The sequence below is a fragment of the Copidosoma floridanum genome, unplaced genomic scaffold (genome assembly GCF_036245765.1).
Source record: "Copidosoma floridanum isolate Cflo_tuat_1 unplaced genomic scaffold, Cflo_Japanese_pri ptg000020l, whole genome shotgun sequence".
NCBI lineage: Eukaryota > Metazoa > Arthropoda > Insecta > Hymenoptera > Encyrtidae > Copidosoma > Copidosoma floridanum.
The window spans coordinates 2,169,455-2,195,564 of NW_028321897.1; the positions used below are offsets into that span (position 1 = coordinate 2,169,455).

At 29.9% G+C, this 26,110-nt stretch overlaps 1 protein-coding gene across 1 annotated transcript; it reads right to left on the reverse strand.

Moving 5' to 3' along the window:
* Window positions 1-1,498: 1,498 nt before the first annotated feature.
* LOC106642001 (uncharacterized) lies at window positions 1,499-24,786 on the reverse strand. Its single transcript, XM_089594005.1, has 12 exons — window positions 24,744-24,786; window positions 23,645-23,715; window positions 23,446-23,580; window positions 21,287-21,397; window positions 18,757-18,893; window positions 17,207-17,339; window positions 16,976-17,011; window positions 6,266-6,400; window positions 4,811-4,931; window positions 3,714-3,978; window positions 1,763-1,895; window positions 1,499-1,558 (listed from the first exon to the last, which is right to left on the reverse strand). Exons 1-12 carry the CDS (start codon window positions 24,784-24,786, stop codon window positions 1,499-1,501), a joined length of 1,380 nt encoding a protein of 459 aa, XP_089450131.1.
* Window positions 24,787-26,110: the final 1,324 nt, after the last annotated feature.

Consider the following 26,110-nt stretch of genomic DNA (forward strand, 5'->3'; position numbering starts at 1 on the left):
ATTTATGTATTATTCTTTTTCTTATTATTTTTATAGTTATTTTTATTCTTATTCTTATTATTATTATAATGATTATTACTATTATTATTTCTATTATTACAATTATTACTCTCGTAGTAATATCGCCTCGCAAATTATCATTAAAAAAAAGCATGAATTGTGGCGTTTCCAATTATTGTACCCATAGCCATTAAATATAAACAAAGAAACAAACATAGTCGTCATGAGACGTGTGGAAGAGGTTTTAGTTCCAGTTATTACCGCACAGTTATATATGCCTTCCTCCATGAGCCTCAAATGGCGGACATTGTCTTCTCACTCCCTCGATTCCCTCGAAGCTCACTAAGGTAAAAGTACCAGTACGTAAACACTTTCTAAAATTACACCAGTAGATTGAACAGCTTGAATAAACTATTTTCAATTTAAGTGGATAAAAAAAAAAATGTTTCTGATATCCTTTGATCGTTCTTTAGATAAAACAAAATTAAGTACGCCACTTCAGCTGGCACTGGCAGCGCCTTTTTTCCCAGTTGGTTCGGCTTGGGTCTTGACGGGAGCAATGTGTGTGCATTTCACTTCTCATTGAATAAAAAGGACTTGTACTATTTTTGTAAGAGAAATTGAGCCTCGTCAATTATTTCACCCCTCGTGCCACTCTCCCTTCTTCGAGTAAGCACGACATAAGTAGCCCCTGGCGATTCCTAAATGATATAGTGTGCCCATGTAAGATTACTACAGAACTATAACTGTATATGTATTCAATATATATATCGTCATCTGATGGTATAGAATAACCCTCATTCCTTTGCAGAATGTACTATGATGATTAAAAGAGAGTTAAATAGTTTGAGATCATTATTTTTTTTACAATGTGTTAGGTATATGGTACAAACCACGATAAACTTAAGCAGATGTATTATTCAATATTATTCATTTAAAAATTGTGTTATGCATAAAATATGTAGTGCTGTGATTCAAATTTATATAATATTTTGGAAGGTTAAATAATGCGATGCTTAATGCAACAGTAAATACAATAGTTTATTAAAGTGTCCTACTTACATTACTCAGTTTTAAAACTTTTTATTTTGGCTTTCCTACATGGAAAAAGCTTTGTAATGAAAGAAAATCACGCATACACCGGGTTGGCGTGCTATGTGCATGTTTCCTGAATTTTTAATAAGTATATTACGCCGGTTCCGGTAACAATCCCCATTTGTGTATGTGTGTGTGTACATATCTATAACCAGTAATATCTGAGAATCCCCTTGAACAATTTAAAGGAAATGTGGCAAATTTTTATTTGTTTCTAGATTCTCATAATGGCTGAAAAATACGTGTTTGTCTCACTGACTTGCCGTTTTTCAATGTTTTTTAAAGTTAATTATTTACCTTTTTACCATTATACTACGTTATTTTATGTTAGATGATTTTTTCTACTGAATCCAGCTTAAGAAGATAATGTTAGTATTTTTGATTATTAATGTATGAAGATTAACTAGTTTTCCTCTTGTAATGAGACCATAACAGTAAAGTAAGAAGCTGCGGTCTTGAATACCTTGAATAATGTCTTTGTTATTAATAATGTATTTAATCATTAGACAACAACAACACGTTCAATGTAACAGTATACGATTTTTCTTTTGTCAAGGAAATGTATCCATTAGAAAAGAAGCATTACTGTATATCTACGAGTTTCTTTATCCTGAAAAACTAAACGTGTTGATTTTATGAAAAACTATAAAACAACTGTATATATTACAAGAAAGAAGCTTCTAAAATTCATTTCGATCAACGGTCCAGCTGTTAAACGAAACGGTACAGTAGATCGTATCATCATGAAACTTATCAGGAATTTAAGTTTCGTTGTAAGCTTATACCACTGACATTGACATCTGGAAAATAATGAAACACATATAGTACAGTTATAATTTAAAAAAAAAAAAACTTTGATAGATTTAGACTTAAAAAGTTTTAAATATTTTTATCATAGAAGCTGTAAAAAAAAGTTTATCAAAAATTAAAATTTTCGGTCTTCATATATAGATAGGTTAAGGCACGTCACCTACGATTTCAGTTTTTTAAAATACTTTTTTATAATTTAAAAAAATCCATTTCTCACTTTCGAACTTCTGTTTGAGAAGCATATAATATTAAATCAGGTTAATATCTTAAGGGTGTATTGCAATCTCATTTTTATTGAAACTCTCAAGTACTGTACTAAATTTCAAAATAATACCGAAAATTTAGGGGAAGGCGTATTTTTATATTTAAAAAAAAACCAATGTTTATTTATGATAACAAAAAAATTTGTAACTGTTACTGTGGAATGCATAAAAAAGCACAAGCTCGAATCCTCGGTATAAATGAAAGCCAAAGATAAATTTTGTGTACGTGACAATTTTTGTGGGGATTCCGTTGGATGGATGGACACAATGGTTAGTGTCGGTGGTTTCTGGGGACGACGTTCAAAAGTGACACACAGTAAAAATTGCACGAAAAATGCTCAAAGGATTTAGCAGCTCGTAAAGTAGATCAATAATAGCTGCGTCTCGCTACTCTCTATATATAGCCTCCTGTGCACGTAGGCTTGATCGCAAGCTATACTTTCACACTGACATCAACGCGTATACAACTCAGGCATACACATAATTCTGTTTGATAAACTTCAAAAAACGCTGACAAGAAACAGTACTTATCCTTGCTTTCGTGATTTGTCACGTCCTTGGTTCATCTACCTTTCATACTAACTATCATACACGAAACTTCTTCATAGGTATTTTAGTATGTAACAGTGAATTAATGTTATTACCGAGCACGTATTATTTTAAAGCGAAATTTACTGTTGTAATCTGAGAGAGTTGATATTAAAAAGCATCTGACGAAAATCAATATTCTGTTATAGGAAAAAAGTAGTTCGAAAGAAAAGTTATGGTGGAACATGCGGGAAGAGATATCACAAGAAAAAAAAATTAACGTTACAACTTACATTGAATTGAATAGTTCATCACTACTATCAAGTAATTTCTGTCCTGGCCAGAAATAAAAAAACATGTATAATGCAATAGCAATAAAACTTATAAGAAATTTTGTAAACTGTAACGGTTGGTGTAAGCTAATTATTAGCTGAAAAAATATATTAAAATTCTATAAATCAGTACAGTTAGGGATTTATGTTATATTATTACAACTGTACTAACATTTACAGCATATGTCCCAAATCCAACTAAATAAAATACGGTGACTGCAAAAAAAATATCACTGTATGCAACTCTAATAAAATCAGCAAATCTAAAGAAATAGATTAACAGTCACGAATTTATCATACATTTTCAAGAGTTAGTATTTTTCGATTGCTTGATAATATCTCACCTAATGCATTTCTGATGTAGTTTTATAACTTCGACGATTTGATTATAATAATAACTTTCTGATTCATGACTCATACCTTTTAGTGAATCATTCATATTTTTTACAGTATTGGTTAATCTGTAACTAGTATATAAATATTTTATTTGTTATAGGTGATAAAGATAACGATGATGATAATTTATGAAATAAATTGTTTGCATGATACAGATTTTTAATCATATAATTTTTACTAATGATTAGAAGAAAAATTCTTTAAAAGAGAGAGCTTTTATGCTCTTAATCGCATTCAAATTTTTTGAGAAAAAGCGTAATAATGTAGCATCTCAAACTGACGTACTTACCTTGTAATTCTAATAAGTCCAATAACATGGTGAATAGAATTTATGAAAGTACCATCTATAGCTGCAATGACATTCGCAGTTGCTAAAAGGGCCAACCAACAATGAATAAAAAGGAACCAATACTGTTCTTCAGAAATTATGAAATATTCAACTTGTACAATTACAGTCTTGTTGTAGTTAGTATCTCCAGGTAAAATAATATTTAAAAGATTTGGGATTACTGTAGGCATGATGCAATACAATGTGGAGGCTATCGGAAGAAACCCTAAAAAAATATTTACTGCTATGAGTACAACAAACATTGGTTAATGCAAGTGACTTATGAAAATAAATTTGTTTTATCACAATTTTAGATCGACAATTGCTACATTAAGAACGAATCAGATGTTCATTGAAACAGTAATAGCTTTATAGCTTTTTTCTTGGTTTTTTTTTTTTTTTTTTTCGTTCATTCAGTATCCAAGAATATAAATCAATCTCTAATTTTAAAACATTTTTAAGAAATCAACTTCTATGCTTCTTATCAGTTCAGTCAATTTGCAATCTTAACATTTTAGTCTTATGGTATAAAGGAAAAGTTAAGCCATTAGTTTCAATTATTTGGTACCTTCTTATATAACATTAGGTAGCAAGAGAAGATTTGAAATGAAAATAGTTGTAAAATAAAAAATGAATGGTTATCTATGAATTTAACTATTTAAATAAATTAGTGAAAATCCAAGACGCAACAAATCGATCTTTAAAATTAAAAAATAACACATTTTCACTACTTTGTACCATAATAAAATGCATTATTGGTTGCATTTTTTTCCCTAAATACTTTTGTGATATAATTTTTTTGAATAATACATATTGACAATCAGGTCGAATATGGAATTTACATTTTAATAACAACACTAACTATCTGTAGTAACTTGAGTTTAAAATATTCTCATTCTAATAGTTCAACCTCTTTTAAAAAATGTAATCACTTGATGATAAATTCTCAATAGCTTATAAGTATGATCTAAAAAGCTACTTCTAATAGGTTAATATTTGTTAGAATCCTTTTGGTAATATAATATTTATGTATTAACTGAAAATAAAATGTTTCTCACAGTATACAACCATCGTTAATTTATATCCTTTAGTGGCCCAATCGTGCTGGATGGCTATTTCGTTAACATCTTCAACGTTGGCTTGCCAATCCTTTGTTATTTCTTCGTAAAGGTATTGAAACTATAAAAGTATACATAAGCAGAGTAATTAAAACTAACTAGGTAAATAATTTATAATATGCTATCAATAAATAGTAAGTAGTGGTTAGAAATAAGAATAGTCCTGCTTAAGCAGTTTTATACACGGAGTACGACTGTTACAAAGTCTTAGACGTTAAGGTAGTAGTTGACGTAGTAGTATATATATATATTCATCAATAAATTTCAAAAAAAAATCGAAAAAAGGGCCACCCTCACGGAAACCCGAATTCAAATTTTTTTTCTTATAGTAGATGGCAGTACGAGTAAAATAAGCCCGGTTTGAAGGGTGTGCATCGAAAAAATTTTTTTTATTAAAATGGGGTACGAAAACGAGATATTTTTTGTGGACTTCCTCATATATATATACACATATTAAATCGTTGTTACTGTAAAATCAATTAATATCGGTAGGTTTAGGGTAAACAACTACCTTAAGGTATTTTAAACGTCAGACTCAATATGAGATGGACATAAAAAAAATTATGTAATGAAAAAAAATGGACGTCATAATAATTTTGAGCCAAAAATGACCTTGGTAAGAGTAATTTTTTGATAACATTAACAATTGAACCTTGTACATTTTATTTAGTGTCTTATGGCGCCATCTTATATAATTTTCAACATTTATTGAGACTTTAAACATAGAATTGGATGAAGACCGAGCAACAATCGAGTAATACATTGTGCTGTCTTGGTACCAGCAAGTTGAACAAAAATAGTGCTATACTTAGTACGAAAGTGACAGTCAATGACAATAGATTCCTCTTTCCCCAAGTATATGCGTTAAATATTTAGAAATTGCTGCTCACTTAATAGCACGTAACTCAACGTCAACCAATAAAATACTTGAAAAAGAGGCTCTACCTACACCTCATGGATTTTTTCATGAAGGATAAAAATATCTAAGCAAGCAGGTAGTGTGGTAAATTTATCTTCAACGAGAACTGTGTTAAGAATTTTCGCATTGAGAATAAAGCATACGATTTCAACTTGAATTACTGTAATCCACTCCATAAAAACATTTGAACGTATTTTTTTTTTTATTTAAATGGTCGTTACGCCCTCTTTATTTGTCCATGAGAAGTTTTAATTATAAACGTTTGAATAATCATGCAAATTTAAATATAATTCAAAATTTCTATGAGTTTTTTTTGTTGGGTATTTAGTATAGCATGAAAAAAAAACGTCTGAAAAATATTACATTTTTCATTTTACTGTTATTGTAAAGGCTTATAGAGTATCGATCGTACTTAAGAATTAAATTAAAGATACTTTCTTATGGTATTTCATGACAATTACATGAATAGCTTTTACCTTTTTTTCGGATATCATAGCAGCAACATATTTCAAAGTTATTCCATTGAAAATTAAGAAACCTCCGAAACTTTCTGATACTATAATGTAATCTATGTCATTTTCAGAATAAAACTCTTCTATTCCTCTTATTACCTGCAATAAAATGAATATTAATTATATAAGGAAAATACGTCGATATTTTTTGAATTGATGCTTTTAAATTTGGGGCAACTTTCAACAGTTATATAGTCTAATTTATTTATTTACTAGACAGATCAGATGATGTTCATCGCACACTCATTATAAATTTAAAAAAAATATAGTGATGCACTTCACTTATACATTATAACATTATTACTCTGTTTATACCTTACATTTTATTTTTTGTCCAAACCAAGAATAGTTCAATGAAATTGTTAGTGTCAAACAATTAAATAAGGCTTGTGAAAAAAGTTCACGTATTAATTGTTTTACGTTGCCACGTTTTTTTATCAAGGTATTGTAAACTAAAACGTATTTAAATTTATAAATTGTATACAGTATGACGAATATTATAATTCACTATTTGAGAATATAATGTCAATACTAAATTTTACATTGTACTGTTTGCCTCAATCAAGGATGGAAAAACTGTTTATTTTTGTAAACCCTGTCATAACCACGTGATCTCAGTTTGAATTAATCCCATAACGAATAAAAGGCTTTCTTCAAAAATTATCATCATCATCATCATCATCATCATCATCATCATCATCATCATCATCATCATCATCATCATCATCATCATCATCATCATCATCATCATCATCACCATCATCGTTATTGTTATTATTAATTTTTTTATTATTACTATTATTATTATTAATAATATTATTATTATCATTACTATTAATAATATTATTTACTATTATTATTAATATTATTATTACTATTATTATTATCAATATTATTGTTATTTTTATAGTTATAAAATTATTATTGTTATCATTTTTAAAGTTATGGACAATACGGGCCATACTTATGTGGCGCTTAGCTGATTCAGAGTATTAAGTAACGATCAGCTCGTTAGTATACTCGAAGAGGCGTTAATAAAAAAATATAAAAAAATTCATGAATATTCCTTAAGATTCTTGAATTCTGATGGTATTTGAAAAAAACTCAATACGTTATTTTATTCCCTCAGAAAACATCATAACCTTAAAAATTCGAAATTTTCTAACTTCAATAAACGGTTACATGGGGTTTCCAATCGGTCAATAAATAAAGGAGTGAATTGTGGTTGAAGTTAGAGGAAGTTGAAGTTTATTAGTACCTATTATCTGTGAGAGATTGCGTGTGTCTTTTGTATGTTTGTGATGGGGTATTGTTCATGTTATATGTTGTTTGCGTCGTATTTTATTACATCCAGTTAGAGAAAAAAGGGTGATTTCAAGTACCATTTTCCTATTTATCCTATTAACTTTATTTCCGCTTTTTTTTGTGTATATACATTTGTTCATGTTTACGCTCTTCCCTCACTCAGTTTTTGTTTATGTAACTGCGGACGTTATTCAACTGATTATAAAGGAACAATTTTTTTTTTTACTGTAACCAATGATTACATAAAGCTTATGTTATAGCTGTATACCACCTGCGAACAATCTTTAGCAAATAAGTAGCACCCCCCCCCCCCCATAGACTAGTCATTGGGGGGGTTTTCGTATAAAAAATGCGACAGTCAGTTTAACCTCCACATTGTTTACCTTTTCATATGCATATTTATTGTACCAAGTTTGTAACAGCTGATAAGTAGTGCATCATTGTTTAATTAAGCAGTGAAGTTTTAGTATAGGAATTACAAATATCTACCAAGTAAGCCCCGGTTAATTTGAATCGACCATTTAGTTGTTTATAAAAATTGGGAAAAACTGCAAGAACGCCGTTTTTAATAAATTATTAATTTAAAACATAAAAACCCTAGAGTCTCGTATGGCTTAAAATGGCAGTTTATTGCGATTTACGGAAAAACAACTGAACTTATCTGAACTCAATGTGGCTCATTTTGTTTGTCTTAAAATTGCGCATCTTTTTTATTTCACACTTTTCTGTGTGCGGTTCTTCGGTTTTCTTCTAAACTCGAAAAAAATGTTTTTGCCATTTTTGGAGCTTTTGCTGATATTTATACTTGTTAAATTTTAGGTCAACTTGTTACCATTCATTAACTACTGCCCTATTTTTTCCGAGCTAGTCAACATTTTTGGAGCCAGAAAACTAATTTTATCGCACTAGAGCACAAGAAGTCCTCTCGGACTTGGTGCATGCCCTGGAGACATGCGTCACCAGGTAAGAAAACAACTTTTAAGTAACTTTACCTTAAATTAACAAAAATTACACCAATAAGCCTATGCATGGTTTGCTGTGATATTTCAAAAAATGTTATGCAATTTTTAAAAAAGTGCCTTTTTAATAAATAAATGCATTTTTGAAAAGTATGAATATTTGGAATGCGAAAAAACCACTTATTCTTTGCTACAGAATTAACATTCAGTGGGACTCACGAGTCTCCAGGGTTTTTATTTTTTCAAATTAATGATTCATTAAAAACCGCGTTTTTTGCAGTTTTATCCGATTTTTATAAACAACTTAATCATCGATTCAATTTTTCTGGGGCTCACTTGGTAGATATTTGTAATAATTCCTACTAAAACTTCACTGCACAATTAAACAATAATGCACTACTTATCAGCTGTTACAAACTTGGTACAATAAATGTGCACATGAAAAGGTATTTATTCTCATGAAACAAAGAGCTATGAGCTTTAGGTTTTTGCTTGCACATACTTACTATCTTCATGTTTATCTTCAGCCGTTTGAGAAGCCCGCTCGGAGTCTGATTCTAGTAATACTTTAATTTTGCTCTCTTTCATGAGCTTTTTCCGATACAGTATCCCACTTACCTCCGATGCGTATTTTATCTGACTCTGTTGCTTCTTTCTCTCCTTTGTATACCTTCCTCTCATTCTGCTCCGTACAAGAATCATCCGTCCTGTTTCCGAGTGTATTGTTCATGTTATTGTTCTGGGGTCCTCTGTCTCGATAAGTATAATTCCTATTATAATTTTGGTTATTGTACTTGACATAATTGTATCTGTTGTCGTTGTAACGATAACTATGATTGTTACAATTGCTGTTGGTATTATAATTGCCCCTGTTGTGGCCAAAATTATTGTTTCCATAGTTGTTCCCTCATTATGATAGTCCGGGTTTCTGGTATTGTAGAAGGATTTATTATAATTATTATAACTCTGCTGGTTGTTGGAGCCTCCTCTTCTCTGATCATAGTTATGATGGTTATTGTACATTGTTGCTAGCATACATTATTCTGATTTATTTTTTCATTCTTTGCATTTCTTATAAGAGAGTAACATTCCTTTGTGTCATGTCCTTTTCGCTGGCATTCTTCGTAATTTTTTTCTTCAATTTTTATGACATTATGTCAGCTGAACTGGTAAGTCGCCTCCTTTTATAGATTACGGGGCCCCTCATTCGTATGTATATTGTTTTGTTGCATATTTTTCTGCGCTGTCTTTACATATAAAATTTTTCATATGCTGGGTATGTTGGGTTTGAGTCGTATGTTGTGATTCCATAACATAGATTTTCTACACGTCCACTGTATTCTTTGATAGTTTCACCCGTGTACTGCTGTATTACTTTTGATTTTGCAAAAAGCATGTAGACGCTATCGATGCTATACTATATCTGTTTTTTAGTTCCGATGAAAATTCTTTCACCTTTCTGAATAATGCCAAGGCGTGGTATGAACTCAGTTTCTTTATATTTAAGTTTATTTGATAATGCGCCAATTGAAGATTTATTTTCATTAGTCCAACATTTACGTGTCCCTCGACGTGTCCAATCGTACGCGTTTGCTTATAGTTATTATTGTGACTCTCATTTCTGATTATTCTGGCGTTTCTCCGTAGTTATGTGGTATTTGTTCCCTCCCAACACTCGGAGTAAATTTATTAAACATTTTTATCATAAATAATTTATGTTTCTCGTCAGCTTTTTCCCAGTCAGCTAGAGTCTCTGGGTTGTGCTCCAATGTTATTTAGATTATTTCGTTTTTCGTCAGAATATTTTATGTGCTGTTATGTATAAATTCGTGCGATTGTCTTTGATTCAAGAGCTTCCGCAATTCCCGGTTTTGTGCGCTGTTTATGTCAAATGGGTCCATTGTATACTGTGTGACAAAGAGGATGGAGAAAAAGAAAAGGAGATGAGACAAAAAATAATGTAAATTAATAGAATTTTCAAGAGTGACTTGTGTGCTGTTTATAAGTTTAAGTTTATCTTTCTCAGGTGATCGAGTTTCAAGAACTTTGGACAATTAACCCGCGTAAAAATTTTTACGTTTGGCCAAACTTTCGTCAAAGTTCATGTGGTCAACGTTTAGCCAAACTTTGGCCAAGCTTGGGCAATGAGAAAATCCCAAACTTGGATTTTCGTTGAAATATTTTACTCAAGTTTAGCAAATGTTCTTCCAAACGTTTAAAAAATTAATTTGTTGCGTCAGGATATTAGTTGGTCTGCATTATATGACTTACGAAAAATATTGAGTAAAATATTCCAACGAAAATCCAAGTTTGGGATTTTCTCATTGCCCAAGCTTGGCCAAAATTTGGCCAAACGTTGACCACATGAACTTTGGCGTAATTTTGGCCAAACGTAAAAATTTTTACGCGGGAAGCTGGCTCAATTTCTCCTTCTGGTTTTCGAGCTGTCCTGTATGTTCATAATGGATATTGTCGATATATTGTTACTAAAGCTGCCAACTGATTTTTGACTGTAATAAGTAATTTGTAGTTTATAATTTTTTCTCAACTTCTCTTTAGAATATTAACAGCTTTCCTTTGATCATTTATTTTCTAAAATTTCATCGATTTTTCCTTTTTTTCACAAAATACGAAGAAAAATTTTGGGTGTATTTCTTTTGGGAAGTATATTTTCCACTAATTTTTTTTAGAAGGGCAAAGAAAAGTAAAACATTAACGTATAAGTTATAAATTGAAAGCTTATATTATTCTGGAGAGGGAATCACTTTAGGGCCTCATGTCGATAGTTAAGGAGGATATAATAAGATAATAAATTAAAAAATGTTTTTTACTATTTGTTATTATTATTCAAATTTTTAGTTAAGATATCTGTCTATAAATTTTAATGAATTATAGTTGTACTATAAAATTGAATAATGATGAATCGACGATCATCCACTATTTTAATATGTAGTACTAGAGTGCTGTTGAAATAAAAGTGCTCAGATGTAATGCCGAAATCTGTTAAAGATTTACGACACAATATTGTAAATAATATATTTTCTCCAATTATTATCATGATAACTTAAATTATTACTTGAAGAAAATTAAAGTAAAAATCGCAGAATGTGAGCTTTCACAGTACACCCGTCGAAAGACAACTTTTCTTCCCTGATTTTAGGAATAAAGCGCCACATTCCTCCTGAATAAAAACTAGCAATTCTTGGCTTACTAGAAAAATATATTGCCAAAATCTGCGTGTTTACACCCTCACCTATGACTTGGGAGGTAATTTCAACGCAGATTGCACCAAAATACTTTTTTACTAAGCAGAGAATGAGATTTTTGCTCGGAAGGTTATGCTTGGAATTTATGCAAAATATTACAACTTGCATGTAAAAGTTATTTTAATATTCTAATATCTTCTTTATTCTCTAATATTTTAATATCTTCTTTCTTATTAATGCTATTTTTGAACACATTAATATGAATTATTTCTGACAAAGTTGCGCTTTCTCCACATTGTTTCGCTTTCTGTCAAGTATTTTTGTATTGTTCCAATCAAACTCGTGATTGTTTCATCTATATGTGCATTTATTCATTAAGTAAAAGTTATTTATACCTGAGCAGCCATCATTGATTCCATAAGAAAAATTAAAATAATTCGTCTTATTACTTTTGTTGTAGTATTTTGGTATGGCCAAACTCCGATTACTTTTAGTAGTACTTTACTTTTGCTAAAATATTTGTTCTTAAAAACTTCTTCAGGATCCATGTTCGGTACTACGTTTTTTCCAACTAATAGGTGATTGGTAACCAAATAGAGAAAAAGAAAAATGCGATGTTGCGAATATTTTTTCAGGTCAAATAATCAATTTGAATTGCTATTATTATATTAACTTTGTGTAGACGACATTACGCACTATAAGCTTCTTCTGAATAATTAATAGAATCGAAATTCACATGAGAAATGACTAGAAAATAACGATGGAAAAATCACAATGCCATATGAATTTCAAAGTGCTTGAATGTTTCTGAAAAAATAATGTGATCTATACTAATATTACAATACATTTTACATAAAAGAGTTTTTTCTTGGGTGACAATACACACACAAATAAATAAATACGGACGGACATAACAAACATGAATCGATTGGATATACGTATGGAACTTGAGTCAATATACGTATAGAGCTGAAGTTAATATAAAATTCTAAAATGTTTTCTAAAAGGCAGGATCGTTGTTTGGTCTTGCATTTAATACTCACAATCACATCTTAAATCATTATTTGAAAGAAACGTAACGTATGTTGAATGATGAATAAATGTTTGTACTGTCTCATAAAATATTACGTAAGACTTTTACAACTTTCACATTTAATTTTCAATGCATGTATCTTTTCTCTCGTCTTTTGCTCCTCTAAAGCGTGTCGTACTTGAAACGGTACAAGCATTGTCTACGTATGGAGCTCTATGGCAATATAAGATTCATCGAAAATCCTAATAGTTTCCTTAATAGTTCGTATAAAGTGAACGAAAAATTGGTAGTATTGATCTTAATTTCGCTCTTTAAAAATAGCAAAAAAAAAAAAAAAATTAACTTGTGCAACGTATCACATATCGTGATAAGCCACAACTGGTTTGTTCAAAAATAATACCATTGTCACGAAAAAAAAATTTCAAGAATTTCCTTTCAGTAAGGGACTTTACTTTTATCTAACTAAGATTAATTATCAGGTGATTGAAGCTTTATCATTTGTTACATTATTACTTAAAGCAAGCGGTTTGTTTGGCTGATTTTTACAAAAAACAATTGTATTAAACTGTAAAGATAACTAAAATGAAATGAGTTGACGATATAAAAATAATTTAAAGTAATGCTGTTAAATTTTTTTATCTTACCTTTTTCTAAGATTGATTGTCAATTGATCGTATATTTTTTATTAGTTGTGAAATTGGATTAGATGGATTACAATGTCCATTCAGCAGGTTTTGTTGAAAAATGGTTCTTTATAATACACAAAAATAACTAAATAATTTAACAATACTTACAATTATTCTACTTAAGGGTAATAATATTACAATGATTAGTTAATCCACTTAAAAAAATTGAGATTTAAATTAAAAGCTATCCATAAAACATACTCTGTTGTATTGTTTGAAATAAACAATTAAATATAAAACTTTATTTGATTGCCGTTATTGATTTTTCCTTATTACATAGTAATTGTTTGAGATAAACCGTTTTCTTTGAAAATAATTTAATCATTTACTCCTATCCTAATACTTGAATTCTAATTTATTAGAGATTGTGAAGATTTCACTCATCTGTAGAGGTTAAACAGTTTTAAAAAAGTGATTAAAACTTTAATTGTTGTGGTAGTGCAGTGTAAGTACAAGTTGAATTATAAAGTATGAATATATTTATCGGCAATTATAAACCTCAGAAAAATAATGGGATTATACGAAACGCGTCATATAGTAAAAAATAATTTAAAAATATACAATGTGAAGAGATAAAGAAATAAAAATACTATTAGAACCCATTTGAATGTATACATCCAACTGATATCCGATATGTAGCTGGTACAGGAATTGCAGACGCTATCCATTCAGCTACTCGGGTATGGTGTGGTGGGAAAAGCTTGAGTATGGGGTTAGTGCGAGATTTAAATTATATATATATATATATATATATATATATATATATATGTGTGTGTGTGTGTGTGTGTGTGTGTGTGTGTGTGAGTGTGTGTGTGTACTACTTCCCTCTACAGCAGCATATATAATACATACCATGGGAGGGTGTCAGCCAATCACGAGGGTATTAGAGAAAGCAAGAACTTTCTGTTATCCAGATTCTGTGTTGCACAAGTCCTCCTTCGGTGCATATCCTCTAAAGCTGCTTGCAACAGCTCGAACAGTCTCATTGACAAAAGTCACCAGTCCCCAGCATCTATAGAGTCGTCAATTTCTCAACAGGTTAAAAATTACACTAGTTATAAAAAAATTTTACTACCTCACTGGTTCTAGACGAGCAAGGATAAATGCAGTTTTTTATTTTAAATAAGTTATAACTGTGAAGAGGCTTTTGATATTTAAGGATTGTTTTTTAAGTAACTGTCAAAATTTATTTTTTTTTTTTTTTTTACCTACTTTGCTGAATTTCTTGTCTGCCAGGAACTAATTTATCTCAGATTCTGGAGTTACCCTTAACTTTCAGGAGAACCATTTTTTTTTAGATCATTGGAGCGAGTAATTTCTTTTTCAAACCATCAATTCTATGTAGTTGATTATTGTTAATTATGTAAAGCTTCAATTATGTTGATTAAATCAGACGCAGAGATGAAGGTAAAGGGAGTGACATGCACCCACTCTTAAACCTACTTGAAAGTTCACAAAATAGAAACCGATGAAAAATCTTGTTACTCCAGGAGGATTTTGTAATCATCTGTAACACTGGAATCTCAAAGGCAGTTAAAATTTGTGCCCGAAAATTTAGATCAAGCATAACCAGTGATGTCACAAGGTATGAAATAGATCTCTTAAAACTGTATTAGTCTTAGATAAAGGTATTTTTCTATAAAACTTTATGTGTATGCTATTGGGGGACCAGAAAGTATAATCGTTCAAAAATTCGCCTTTTTAAATGATAAGCTTCAATTCAAGTTTTAACAGTCTCTTCAGGAAAACGCTACAATAAAATGGCTAAAGACATGAATTTCTGATCAAATATTTTAAAAGTTATTGCCAAGAAAATAAATACTATAAATGAGAATCGTGGAAAAAAATTAATAGATATTGTAAAATTTGATCATAATTCTCGCACACAATTCAGTAATATAAAATGGGTGCGTTTGACAATCTTCGATCATCATCTGGATCGTTCGTTCCATAATTGCAAAAAATTTTTTACTGGTTATAAATCGTGTGCTCTTTTATTTTCACAACCTTTTGTTTACGACACATTTTTGAAACAAATGATCAAGGCAACGAACAATAATTTTTGAACGCACCTAATTATATCCTTCAAAACCTGAAATTTTTGCTCACATTTTTTTGGTGATTCACCTACATTTGGTCTGTAAGTTATGGTACTATGCTTCTAAAATATGGAGTTTAATAAATCATACGAAACTTAAAAGTGTAAAAACTGCTGTAAAATATCTCATATCGAGTGATTTTTAATTTTCTAAAAGATTTAAGTAAAAAGTTACATGCAAAAAATCAATTTCACTCGCTATAAACCAAATTGAAGCCAAACCAGATATTAAGTTTTAAAGATAGTTGATTTACGTACCTTCATATAACTGGTGGTTACATTTTTTGCTCTGGTAAAAATATAAGGCACTTCTGTAAAGCAGTCATGCCTAAGAATAAACTTAAAAATGAGCATTTTTTTATGTAATTCAAAAATTATAATTTTTTTATGGACTATTAAATAAATAAATGAACCCACCTGTATGTGATCAAAATTGTTTTTCTCATATTTCTGGGGAAATTATTAAGAAACATAATCAATGCCTTGACTGAGAAATTCTCAGTTAAAAAATTCTGTGGGCAATGGACTAAATCCTGACCGCTGTTGTGAATCACGTAAGTTTTTATTTACCCAATGAAATTGTCATTTGCATCTAATCTTAAGAATATAGTTTGTACAAAATAATCTTATTCTGTAGAATTCGGGATAACTGTTTACTTTCTCAGAGTTTGGTATCATGAAATTAGTTCAATAAATTACAGTAAAAATTGGCAAACACTTTCAGATACATTTCATTAAATTATGACCAATATACTTTTTAGGACTTTTAGATATGATTTTAAGTTGCCTTTATCAAGTCATATCTAAGGAATTCTCGTACATATAAAAAACTTAAAATTCTACGGTAGCTACAGTAATTTCTTTTCAGAATATAACTTAATGATGGAAAGAGAGTTGAATTATTTAAGATCATTATTTTTTTCAAATATGTAATGTGGTACAAAACACAATAGACTCAAACAGATGTATTATCCAATATTATTCTTGTTTAAAAATTGTGTTATGAAGTGTAAGCAATATTGTGCAGTGGTTCATAGTTATATATCTTGGAAGGTTAAATAATTTAATGCTTAATAATAAATACGATAGTTTATTAAAGTGTTCTACATTACTCAGTTTTAAAACTTTTTATTTTTGATTTTTTTTAAAGAAAATTTTGTGATGAAATAAAATCATACGTCGAGTGAACGTAATTTTTTAGATTCTTACCATGGCTGAAAAGTAAATGCTTGTTTACTGACTTGCTTTTGTTTCTTTTTATTTTTAATTAAAAAAAAAAAATGAGTTATTCACCTTTTTACTGTTGTGTTGTGTGATTCTATTTTAGAAATTTTTATGTTTTTTCTACTAATTTTAGGATTTATTAATTATCCTTATTTAATGAGACCATAACTGTGAAGTAAGAAGCTGTGGTCTTAAATACCTTAAATAATATCTTCATTATGAATAAGGAATTGAATTTTTAGATAACATCAGCACGCTTAGTATAATAATACATGATTCACTTTTTCACAAAAAAATTTATCCATTTGAAAAAAGTATTATTATGTATAAGTTTATTTTTGCTGAAAAACTGAACGTGTTGATTCTATGCAAAACTAAAAAAAAATAATTTTACAAGAAAGACGTTTCTAAAATTCATTTCAATCATTGGTCCAGCAGTTAAACGAAACGGTACAGTAGATCGTAGCATCATGAAACTTATCAGGAATTTAAGTTTCGTTGTAAGCTTATACCACTGACATTGACATCTGGAAAATAATGAAATGTATTAATTGATTATAATGTTAAAAAAAAATTTTGAAGTATCATACTAAAAATTTTTAATTTATTTATCGTAATAGCTGTATAAGAAATTTTATAAAAAATAAACTTTCGGTCATCATAAAACAAGACTAAATAATTTCAGTTTTTGTTTTGATCATGTCTTATATTTTTTTATAATGCCATGTATAGGTACAAAAATGGGTGTTTTTCCGGTTATAATATCAGTATGAGTAGTTAATTAGTAGAGGACATTTGTACATACATTTTTTTGTACTTTTGTAGCGATTTTTCTGCTGTGAAAGAGTACGTTGGCTGCGGTTATGACAAATTTCCTGGTTACAGTTGCGACGGGGTATGCATATGGCAATTTTTCCTTTCAATGATTTTAATTGATGTATTTTTCAACCCGTCACTATTATCGACTCCAAGCACTATCACAACCACTGGAGTGTAATCGATTGTGACAAAAACTTTTTTTTCTAACTTGCTTTTATGACTAATCAATTGTACTTATGAACAAAATTTAAGTGTTCAAATTCTTTAAAAACTATGAATAAACTTATTTTTATAAGAAACTTTACCATTTTTATTGAAAAAATTCACTACACCGTACTCAACGGTACTTTACCCTCTTATCCCCCCCAATGCTACCACCGCTGCCCACACAAACATTTTTTTGTGAAATATAGATTAATTTACTTTGCTTTAAATACATTTACCATTAAATAATGAAAGAAAATTCATTCTATTTATGATTTACAACGTATAACTCCTATGCATATATATTTTTGTTTTGTATATAGATGTTAAAGCGGGGTTTTTCACTCTAGCTACTACACTCCCGCTGCCCTGTAATCCACTACCCAAACGCCCCCTGAAAAATAGGGAAAAATTCGATTGCTATCTCTGTTATAATATAATATCCTCAATATATATGTTCAATCTGATAATATAATATCCGAAGTTCATGGTGCCGTCCTAGCCTGTGATATTGTTTCATTAATTATTTTCTTTTTTCTATTATGTAGTGGTTTTCTGGGTTTGATAAGTTTCTATTACCGGAGATTTTTAGTGCGTAATTGTTAATTAATTTTTTTTGGAATTTTTTCCAGTTTGTTTTTTTATAGAAGTATTTTGTTTCAGCTACTTGTTTGTACTACAAATATTAATGCACGAAGTTTTTTAAAAGATATATTAGTTAGCAATAGTAAATTAATATAACTAACGGGCATGAATTGTTTTAAAGTAAAATTTACTGCTGCACTCTAAGATAGTCAATACTTATTAGTATCTCAAAAAGAAAATGTTCTATTCTTTGAAAAAAAGTAGTTGGATGAAAAAGTAATTGTAAAACACATGGGGAAAGAAAATCACCAAAAAAAAATTGGCGTTACAACTTACATTGAATTGAAAAGTTCATCACTACTATCAAGTAATTTCTGTCCTGGCCAGAAATAAAAAAACATGTAGAATGCAGCACCAATAAATCCTACCATAAATTTCATAAACAGAAGTGGTTGGTGTAAACTGAACACTAGCTGTAAAAACATTAAAATCTTATAAAACAATACGGTTAGGAATTTGCATGACATTTAAACTTTACTAACATTTATAGCATATGTACCAAATCCAATTAAATAAAATACGGTGACTGCAAAGAAAATTTTACTGTACGCAATTTCGATGAAATTAGCGAATCTAAAGCAATAGATTAACAATCACGAATTTATCATACATTTTCAAGAGTTAGTATTTTCTGATTGCTTGATAATATCTCACCTAATGCATTTCTGATGTAGTTTTATAACTTCGACGATTTGATTATAATAATAGCTTTCTGATTCATGAGTCATACCTTTTAGTGAATCATTCATATTTTTTACAGTATTGGTTAATCTATAACTTAAATTACAATACGTTATTCGTTATTGGTGATCAAAAAATAGTAACGATAATCGTATGGGATTCATTAAATGATTAATAATGTTATTTAATCATGTAATGTTTACAAACGATTGAAAAAAATTATTCAAAAGAAAGAATTTTAATACTCCCATTTAAACAATTTAATGACAAAAATCGTTATAATAATAGAATCTCAGACTGTTTGACTTACCATGTAATTTTAATAAGTCCAATAACATGGTGAATACAATTTACATAAGTTCCATCTATAGCTGTTAAGATGTTCATAACGGCCAAAAGTGACAACAAACAATGAGTAAACAGGAACCAATACTGTTCTTCAGAAATTATGAAATATTCCACTTCAACAATTCGAGTCTTGTTGTAGATTGTATCTCCCGGTAAAATAATATTTAAAAGATTTGGGACTACTGCAGGCATTGTGCAATACAATACGGCGCTTATTGGTAATAACCCTAGAAAAAATAATACTGTTATGAGTACACTAAATATTCTCTATTGCAAATGATTTATGGTTAAAATAATTTTAAAAAAATAATAATTTTAGGGTAGACAATTGCTACATTATAAAGCAATCAGCTATTAAACATTTTTGTTTAAGCAGTAATTACTTTACAGTTTTTTTCATTCATTCACTCATTCATTTTTTACAGACATACATTAATTTTTAATTTTAAAACACTTAAAAAAAATTAATTTCTAATCTAAAAAATCAATGAGGATGCCATCGTAACTTTTTTGTCTTATAGTATAAAGTTGAAATTAAACCATAAGTTAAAATTGTTTTTCCGCCCTCGGGTGGTTTTGGGCTGGTACTTCCTCGGGCAAAAAAGCAGTTTTCCGATACTCGTTCGAAAAGTCTCCTTTACGAACCTCGTTACGGACCTCGCCTTCGGCTCGGGCCGCAAACCTCTCGGTTCGCAAACAAAGACTTTTCAAACTCGTAGGAAAACTACTATTTCGCAATAATGTGCGGAAAATAAGTGTTTTCCGCACTGATATTAGTGTGGAAAATCAATTTTCCCACATAGTGTGCAGAAAAGGTGTGTGGCAAAGGTTTTTCCGTACATTATGCGGAAAAGGTGTGCGACAAAAACCTTTTCCACACACTATGTAGAAATAGTAGTTTTCCTACGAGTTTGAAAAGTCTTTGTTTGCGAACCGAGAGGTTTGCGGCCCGAGCTGAAGGTGAGGTCCGTAACGAGGTTCGTAAAGGAGACTTTTTGAATGAGTATCGCAAAACTGCTTTTTTGCCCGAGGAAGTACCAGCCTTCCAAAACCACCCGAGGGCGGAAAAATCGATTTTCCACACTAATATCAGTGCGGAAAACACCTATTTTCCACACACTTATTGCGAAAAAACTTGTACGCAACTCGTGCGGAACAATTTCCCGCACTTGTTACGTAAATAACTAAGGTATCTGCCAGTAAAGGTAGCAACTGATGCATCATGACATTGGAAAACTAGAGAAGATTTGAGAAATAAAAAGTAATAAAAAGGAATTTATAGATTTAAATAAGCTAGTAAAAATGTAAGACGCCAAACATCCACGGTTCAATGTGTAAAATTTGACTATATCCATACTAATCAAAAAAATACATTTTCACTATTTTTATTACAACAAAAAGTATTTGTTCTACTATTTACTCCAAATATATTTGTGTGATCCAATTTCTTTGTAATTAGTTAATCTGACCATTATGATGTGAGTAATATGGAATTTCTCTATTTGATAATGAAACGAACTATCTTAAGTTAACTGATATTCTCTTGATGAATGTGTTGCTTATTAGAGTTTAAACCTTATGCGTTGAGCACCCAACCTAATGTCTTTCATTACGAATCAATATAAAAAATTATCTTATTGCAACAGTTCAATTTTTTTAAAAAGCTTATGAGTATGATCTACGAAACTTTTCTCAATAGGTTAATATTTGTTAGAATTTATTTGAAATTATTATTTACGCATTGACTGAAAATAAAATGTTTCTCACAGTATATAACCATCGTTATTTTATATCCTTTAGTGGCCCAATCGTGCTGGATGGCTATTTCGTTAACATCTTCAACGTTGGCTTGCCAATCCTTTGTTATTTCTTCATAAAGGTATTGAAACTATGAAATCATATAAAAGTAGAGTGATTACACCTATTTAGGTATATCATTTATAGTATGCAATTAAAAAATAACAAGTAGTGGTTAGAATTAAGAATAGATCAGCTTAAATAATTTTATACGGGATACTACTTGTTACAGATTAAAACAAACCGAACAAATGAGAATGACTATTTTATCAAATATATTCAGAATACAGGTTAAGAGTTTATCTTCAATATTACAGAGTTACTGGGGGCTCTGAGGGCTCCCACCCCGACACTTTTTCGCAAATACCTTTGTGGTTTTTTCCTTATGTCCCAATTTCTTATGGTTAGTTCCTTGTCTGCATGGTGTAATGCTTACTGTGCAATTAGTCTAGGCGCCAGGTTGGATCCTGTGGCCTTTTCAATGGGCTTGTTTCTAGCATCAGGTGACGCTAGTGTTCCCAGGTAAGATTTCCGTAGGAGTATACCTATACATTGAATGGATTTCATCCAATATATAGGTATACTCCTATGGAAATCTTACCTGAGCACACTAGCGCCACCTGGTGCTAGAAACAAGCCCAGGTAAGATTTAAATAGGAGTATACCTATATATTGGATGAAATCCATTCAATATATAGGTATACTCTGTATACTCCTATGGAAATCTTACCTGGGAACACTAGCGCCACCTGATGCTAGAAACAAGCCCAGCCCAGCCCAGCCCATTAGGGCGGGCTTACCAACGTTTTCTAAAATGTATTTTTTCATGCTGAACACAATTTCCAAAGGTGGGTTGCAACCCAGATGGTCAATTTTTTTTTTTTAACAAATTTTAAAACAATTATGAAAAAAAATTTTCTGACTCTTTGGCTCATTTTTAAACAAAAAGTTTTTTATAAACCATCTTCGTACACCTGATACTTTTTTGAGAATGCATAAACAGTGATAAATTTTTTTGGTATTTTTGCTCCGTGGATTCGATAGCTATGTGTCTTTTTACTGTAAAAAGAAATATCTGAATCACAATGTCATTAATCTTCGCTAGATTTTTTTGTTTTAAAAAAATATTTCAAAAAATGTGTATCGTTGTTATGTTTGAAATTAGTTAATAAGTTTTATTTTAAATACTGTTCTAAAACTCCATAGCAAAATAGTTACTTAATTAGAATTAATGCCTCGTAGAATTATTTTTTCTTGAGTATACAGATGTAAAACTCAAAATCGAAGATTTAATATGGCATATTGTAGTCACAACTATAAGTGACACAAGGGAAACCAAAAAAACAAGCAAATGATGTAAAAAAAAAAAAAAACTAATGTGGTTAAATAAACGAAATTGGCTATATACTGCTTTACAGACACATGTATGTATATCGATACTAACAATTAATTCATATTATTAGCTTCTATTATTTTTCTGTGTTTTTTATAAAAAAAAAAATAAATTAATTTAAAAAAAACACATTTTTTATTATTTGACATTGATTATTAGTATTTTTCTATTTCCTCCACAATGACTCGACTTTACTTGGATTTGAATGGTTTTTACTACCAACTGTTTCAAGTATATTTTTTGATTACAAAACATAGTATCCTTCTAAGATATTAATGAAATACTTCAGAAACATTTAACTACAGTATTAGTTTATCACTAAAATCCGTTAATTTTTTCCAACGTACTCAAATATCTTTTGCACTATATATAGGAATGGTCTAAAGCTTTGATGTGAATATATGTACTTAAAGTATGACACGCTTCATTTTTATCAAAATAAAAAAAAATCATTTTCATGTCCCACGTACCTTGAAATAAAGATTTTTTTTGTTATTTAAATGGACATTCGTTATAGATGGACAGTTTTAATTACAAGTGTTTTAATAACTATGTAAATTTATTTATTTATCAATCGTAAATTTATTTTGGATTTCAGAAAAGCATGAAAACTTGTATGAAAAATATTTTACATTCAATTCTACTTTTATTATAAAAGGTACACAGTATACAGAATTGGCGGTACTCATGAATTAAATTAAAAATAAAATCTGATGGTGTTTTATGATACTCACTACAGCTCTTACCTTTTTTTCAGCTATCATAGCAGCAACATATTTCAAAGTTATTCCATTAAAAAATAAGAAAGCTGCCAAACTTTCAGAAACTACGCCATAATTTATGTCATTTGTAGAATAAAACTCTTCTATTCCTCTTATTACCTGCAATAAAATGAATATTAATTTTATAAGGAAAATTGGGCAGTAAAATTTGTTGAAGCGTTACGCTTTTTCCGTCACGCTGTATATCCACTATGCCCTGACCAACATCAACAACACCATCGGCTTCAACTGTAGCTGCAATGATCAGTATAAACAAAGCGGATTGCTATACAAACAGTGCATGACTATACCGAATTAATTTAAAAAAAATTTTTTTGTCACAGACATACAACAGAATTTTATATCCTAAATGATTGTGGTTAGGTAAGATTTGATAAGAAAATGATATGTAGTTTAATTTAGGGAATCTTTAACAGCTTAAGAGACTTATTTATAAAAATGTAGCTAATTTAGATCTAAATGACTATTGAGTCGGTAAGTGAAAAACTTGAAAATAGTAAACAATACTTGAAAATATTAAAAATAACGTCTTATCTGTTACATAAATCGCTGTTTCCCACTCACATTCACTCGCCATCTAAAAATAATTCGAAACAATAAGTAACAAATGATATATCAGGGAAAATCGGATACCTGCTAAGCAACCCGCTATATCCTACCCGCTTTGCCCGAGCAAACGTTTTTTTACGTAAGCAACGCAAAAAATTTTAAAACAAAACGTCAATATTTTTGCCTCAATTTAAACTTTGATAGGCTCAAATCAATAGAAAATTATCAAAAATATGATGAGTGTATTCGTTTTTGACTGACTACAAAATACACACCTCTAATTTTTTTTATTGAATGATTAATTTTTTTGAAATTGCCCTTCGCGTTCGTTTCATACGCCGACATACAAGCGCCTACCCTCTTTAAGTCACCAACCCGCTTAGGGCACCTTTCTCTGGATATTTTAGAGATTTACATTACTATTTGTACAAAGGGTCCACTTTTCCGAAAATTTTTGTGTAGTTATATGATTTTAAGCTTTTCAGTGGCAAAAGTGTGAAAATTTTTCCTACGTAATACTAGAAGTTGTGTCTATATTTTTGATATCCTTTAAAAACCTTTTAATTGCAATACAACTAAAAAAAAAAAAAAAAGTATTTATACCTGAGCAGTCATCATTGATTCCATGATAAAAATGTAAATGATTCGTCTTATTAGTTTCGATGTAGTGTTTTGGTATGGCCAAACTCCGACTGATTTTAATAGTAGTTTACTTTTGCTAAAATATTTGTTTTTAAAAACTTCTTCAGGATCCATGTTCGGTACTACGTTTTTTCCAGCTAATAGGCGATTGGTAACTGAATTAAAAAAAAGAAAAATGTGACGTTGAAAATTTTTTTTGCTAGGTTAAATAAATTATTTGAACTGTTACTATAAAAATATTAATTTTGTGAAGACGACTTTATGCTTCTTCTGAATGATTAATAGAATCAAAATCTATATGAAAAACGACTAGAAAGAATAGATAGAAAAATGACAATGGTGCATGAATTTCAAAGTGCATAAATGTTTCTGAAAAAATAATGTATTCTATACAAGTATTGTAATACATTTTACATAAAAAATTTTTGCTTGAGTGAATATACAAGTATATTAAAAATAAATTATACATACGTACGTACAAACGTAAATCAATAGGATATACGTACAAAACTGAAGTGAATATACGAGTATGTATAGAACTGAAGTTAATATAAAATTCTAAAATGTTTTCTAAAAGGCAGGATCGTTGTTTGGTCTTGCATTTAATACTCACAATCACATCTTAAATCATTATTTGAAAGAAATGTAATCTAACTTCTTTTTTGGACAGATTTATTATTTTGTGGGAGAAAATCTTAAAAATTGAAATAAAAATACGTATGCTTGATGATAAATATAAGTTTAGTGTCGTATAAAAGGGGTCAATCTGGCATGGGACAATTGGCCCAGGCAGGACAAGTGGCGCTGCCATGAACGTCGAACTTTTAAAACTATAGAGTCGTCAACTTCCCAAGAAGTTAAAAATTATACTAGTTATAAAAAATAACTACCTCACGGGTTTCAGACGAGCATGGATAAGTGCAGTTTTTTGTTTTAAATTAGTGAGAACTGACGGCTTCTCGGCGAAAATGTTAGCCAAAAACTAATTTATCTTAGATTCTGGAGTTACTCTTAACTTTCAGGAGAACCATTCTTTTTTTAGATCATTTGAGCGAATAATGTCTTTTTTGAATTAACAACTTTATGAACCAATTATTGTTAATTTTTTAAAGCTTAAGGATTATGTATCGTTCTATATAACGTCATCTTAATGTTCTTGCAGAGCCCAGGACATGAGACACAATATCAACTTCAAAATCAGATTAAATCGTACGTAGAAATTAAGATAAAATGGAGTTATGAAGCACCACACACCTACAAACTGTTTTTGTGTGTATGAAGATTTTTTAGTTATCATCCAAAGCTAAGATCACAAAATAAATGCTTAGGAAACCGATGAGGAATTTTGTTACTCCAAGAGGACTATGTAATTATCTGTAACACCGGAGGCAAAAATTTGTTCCTAGAAATTTAAATCAAACATAACTAGTGATGTCGT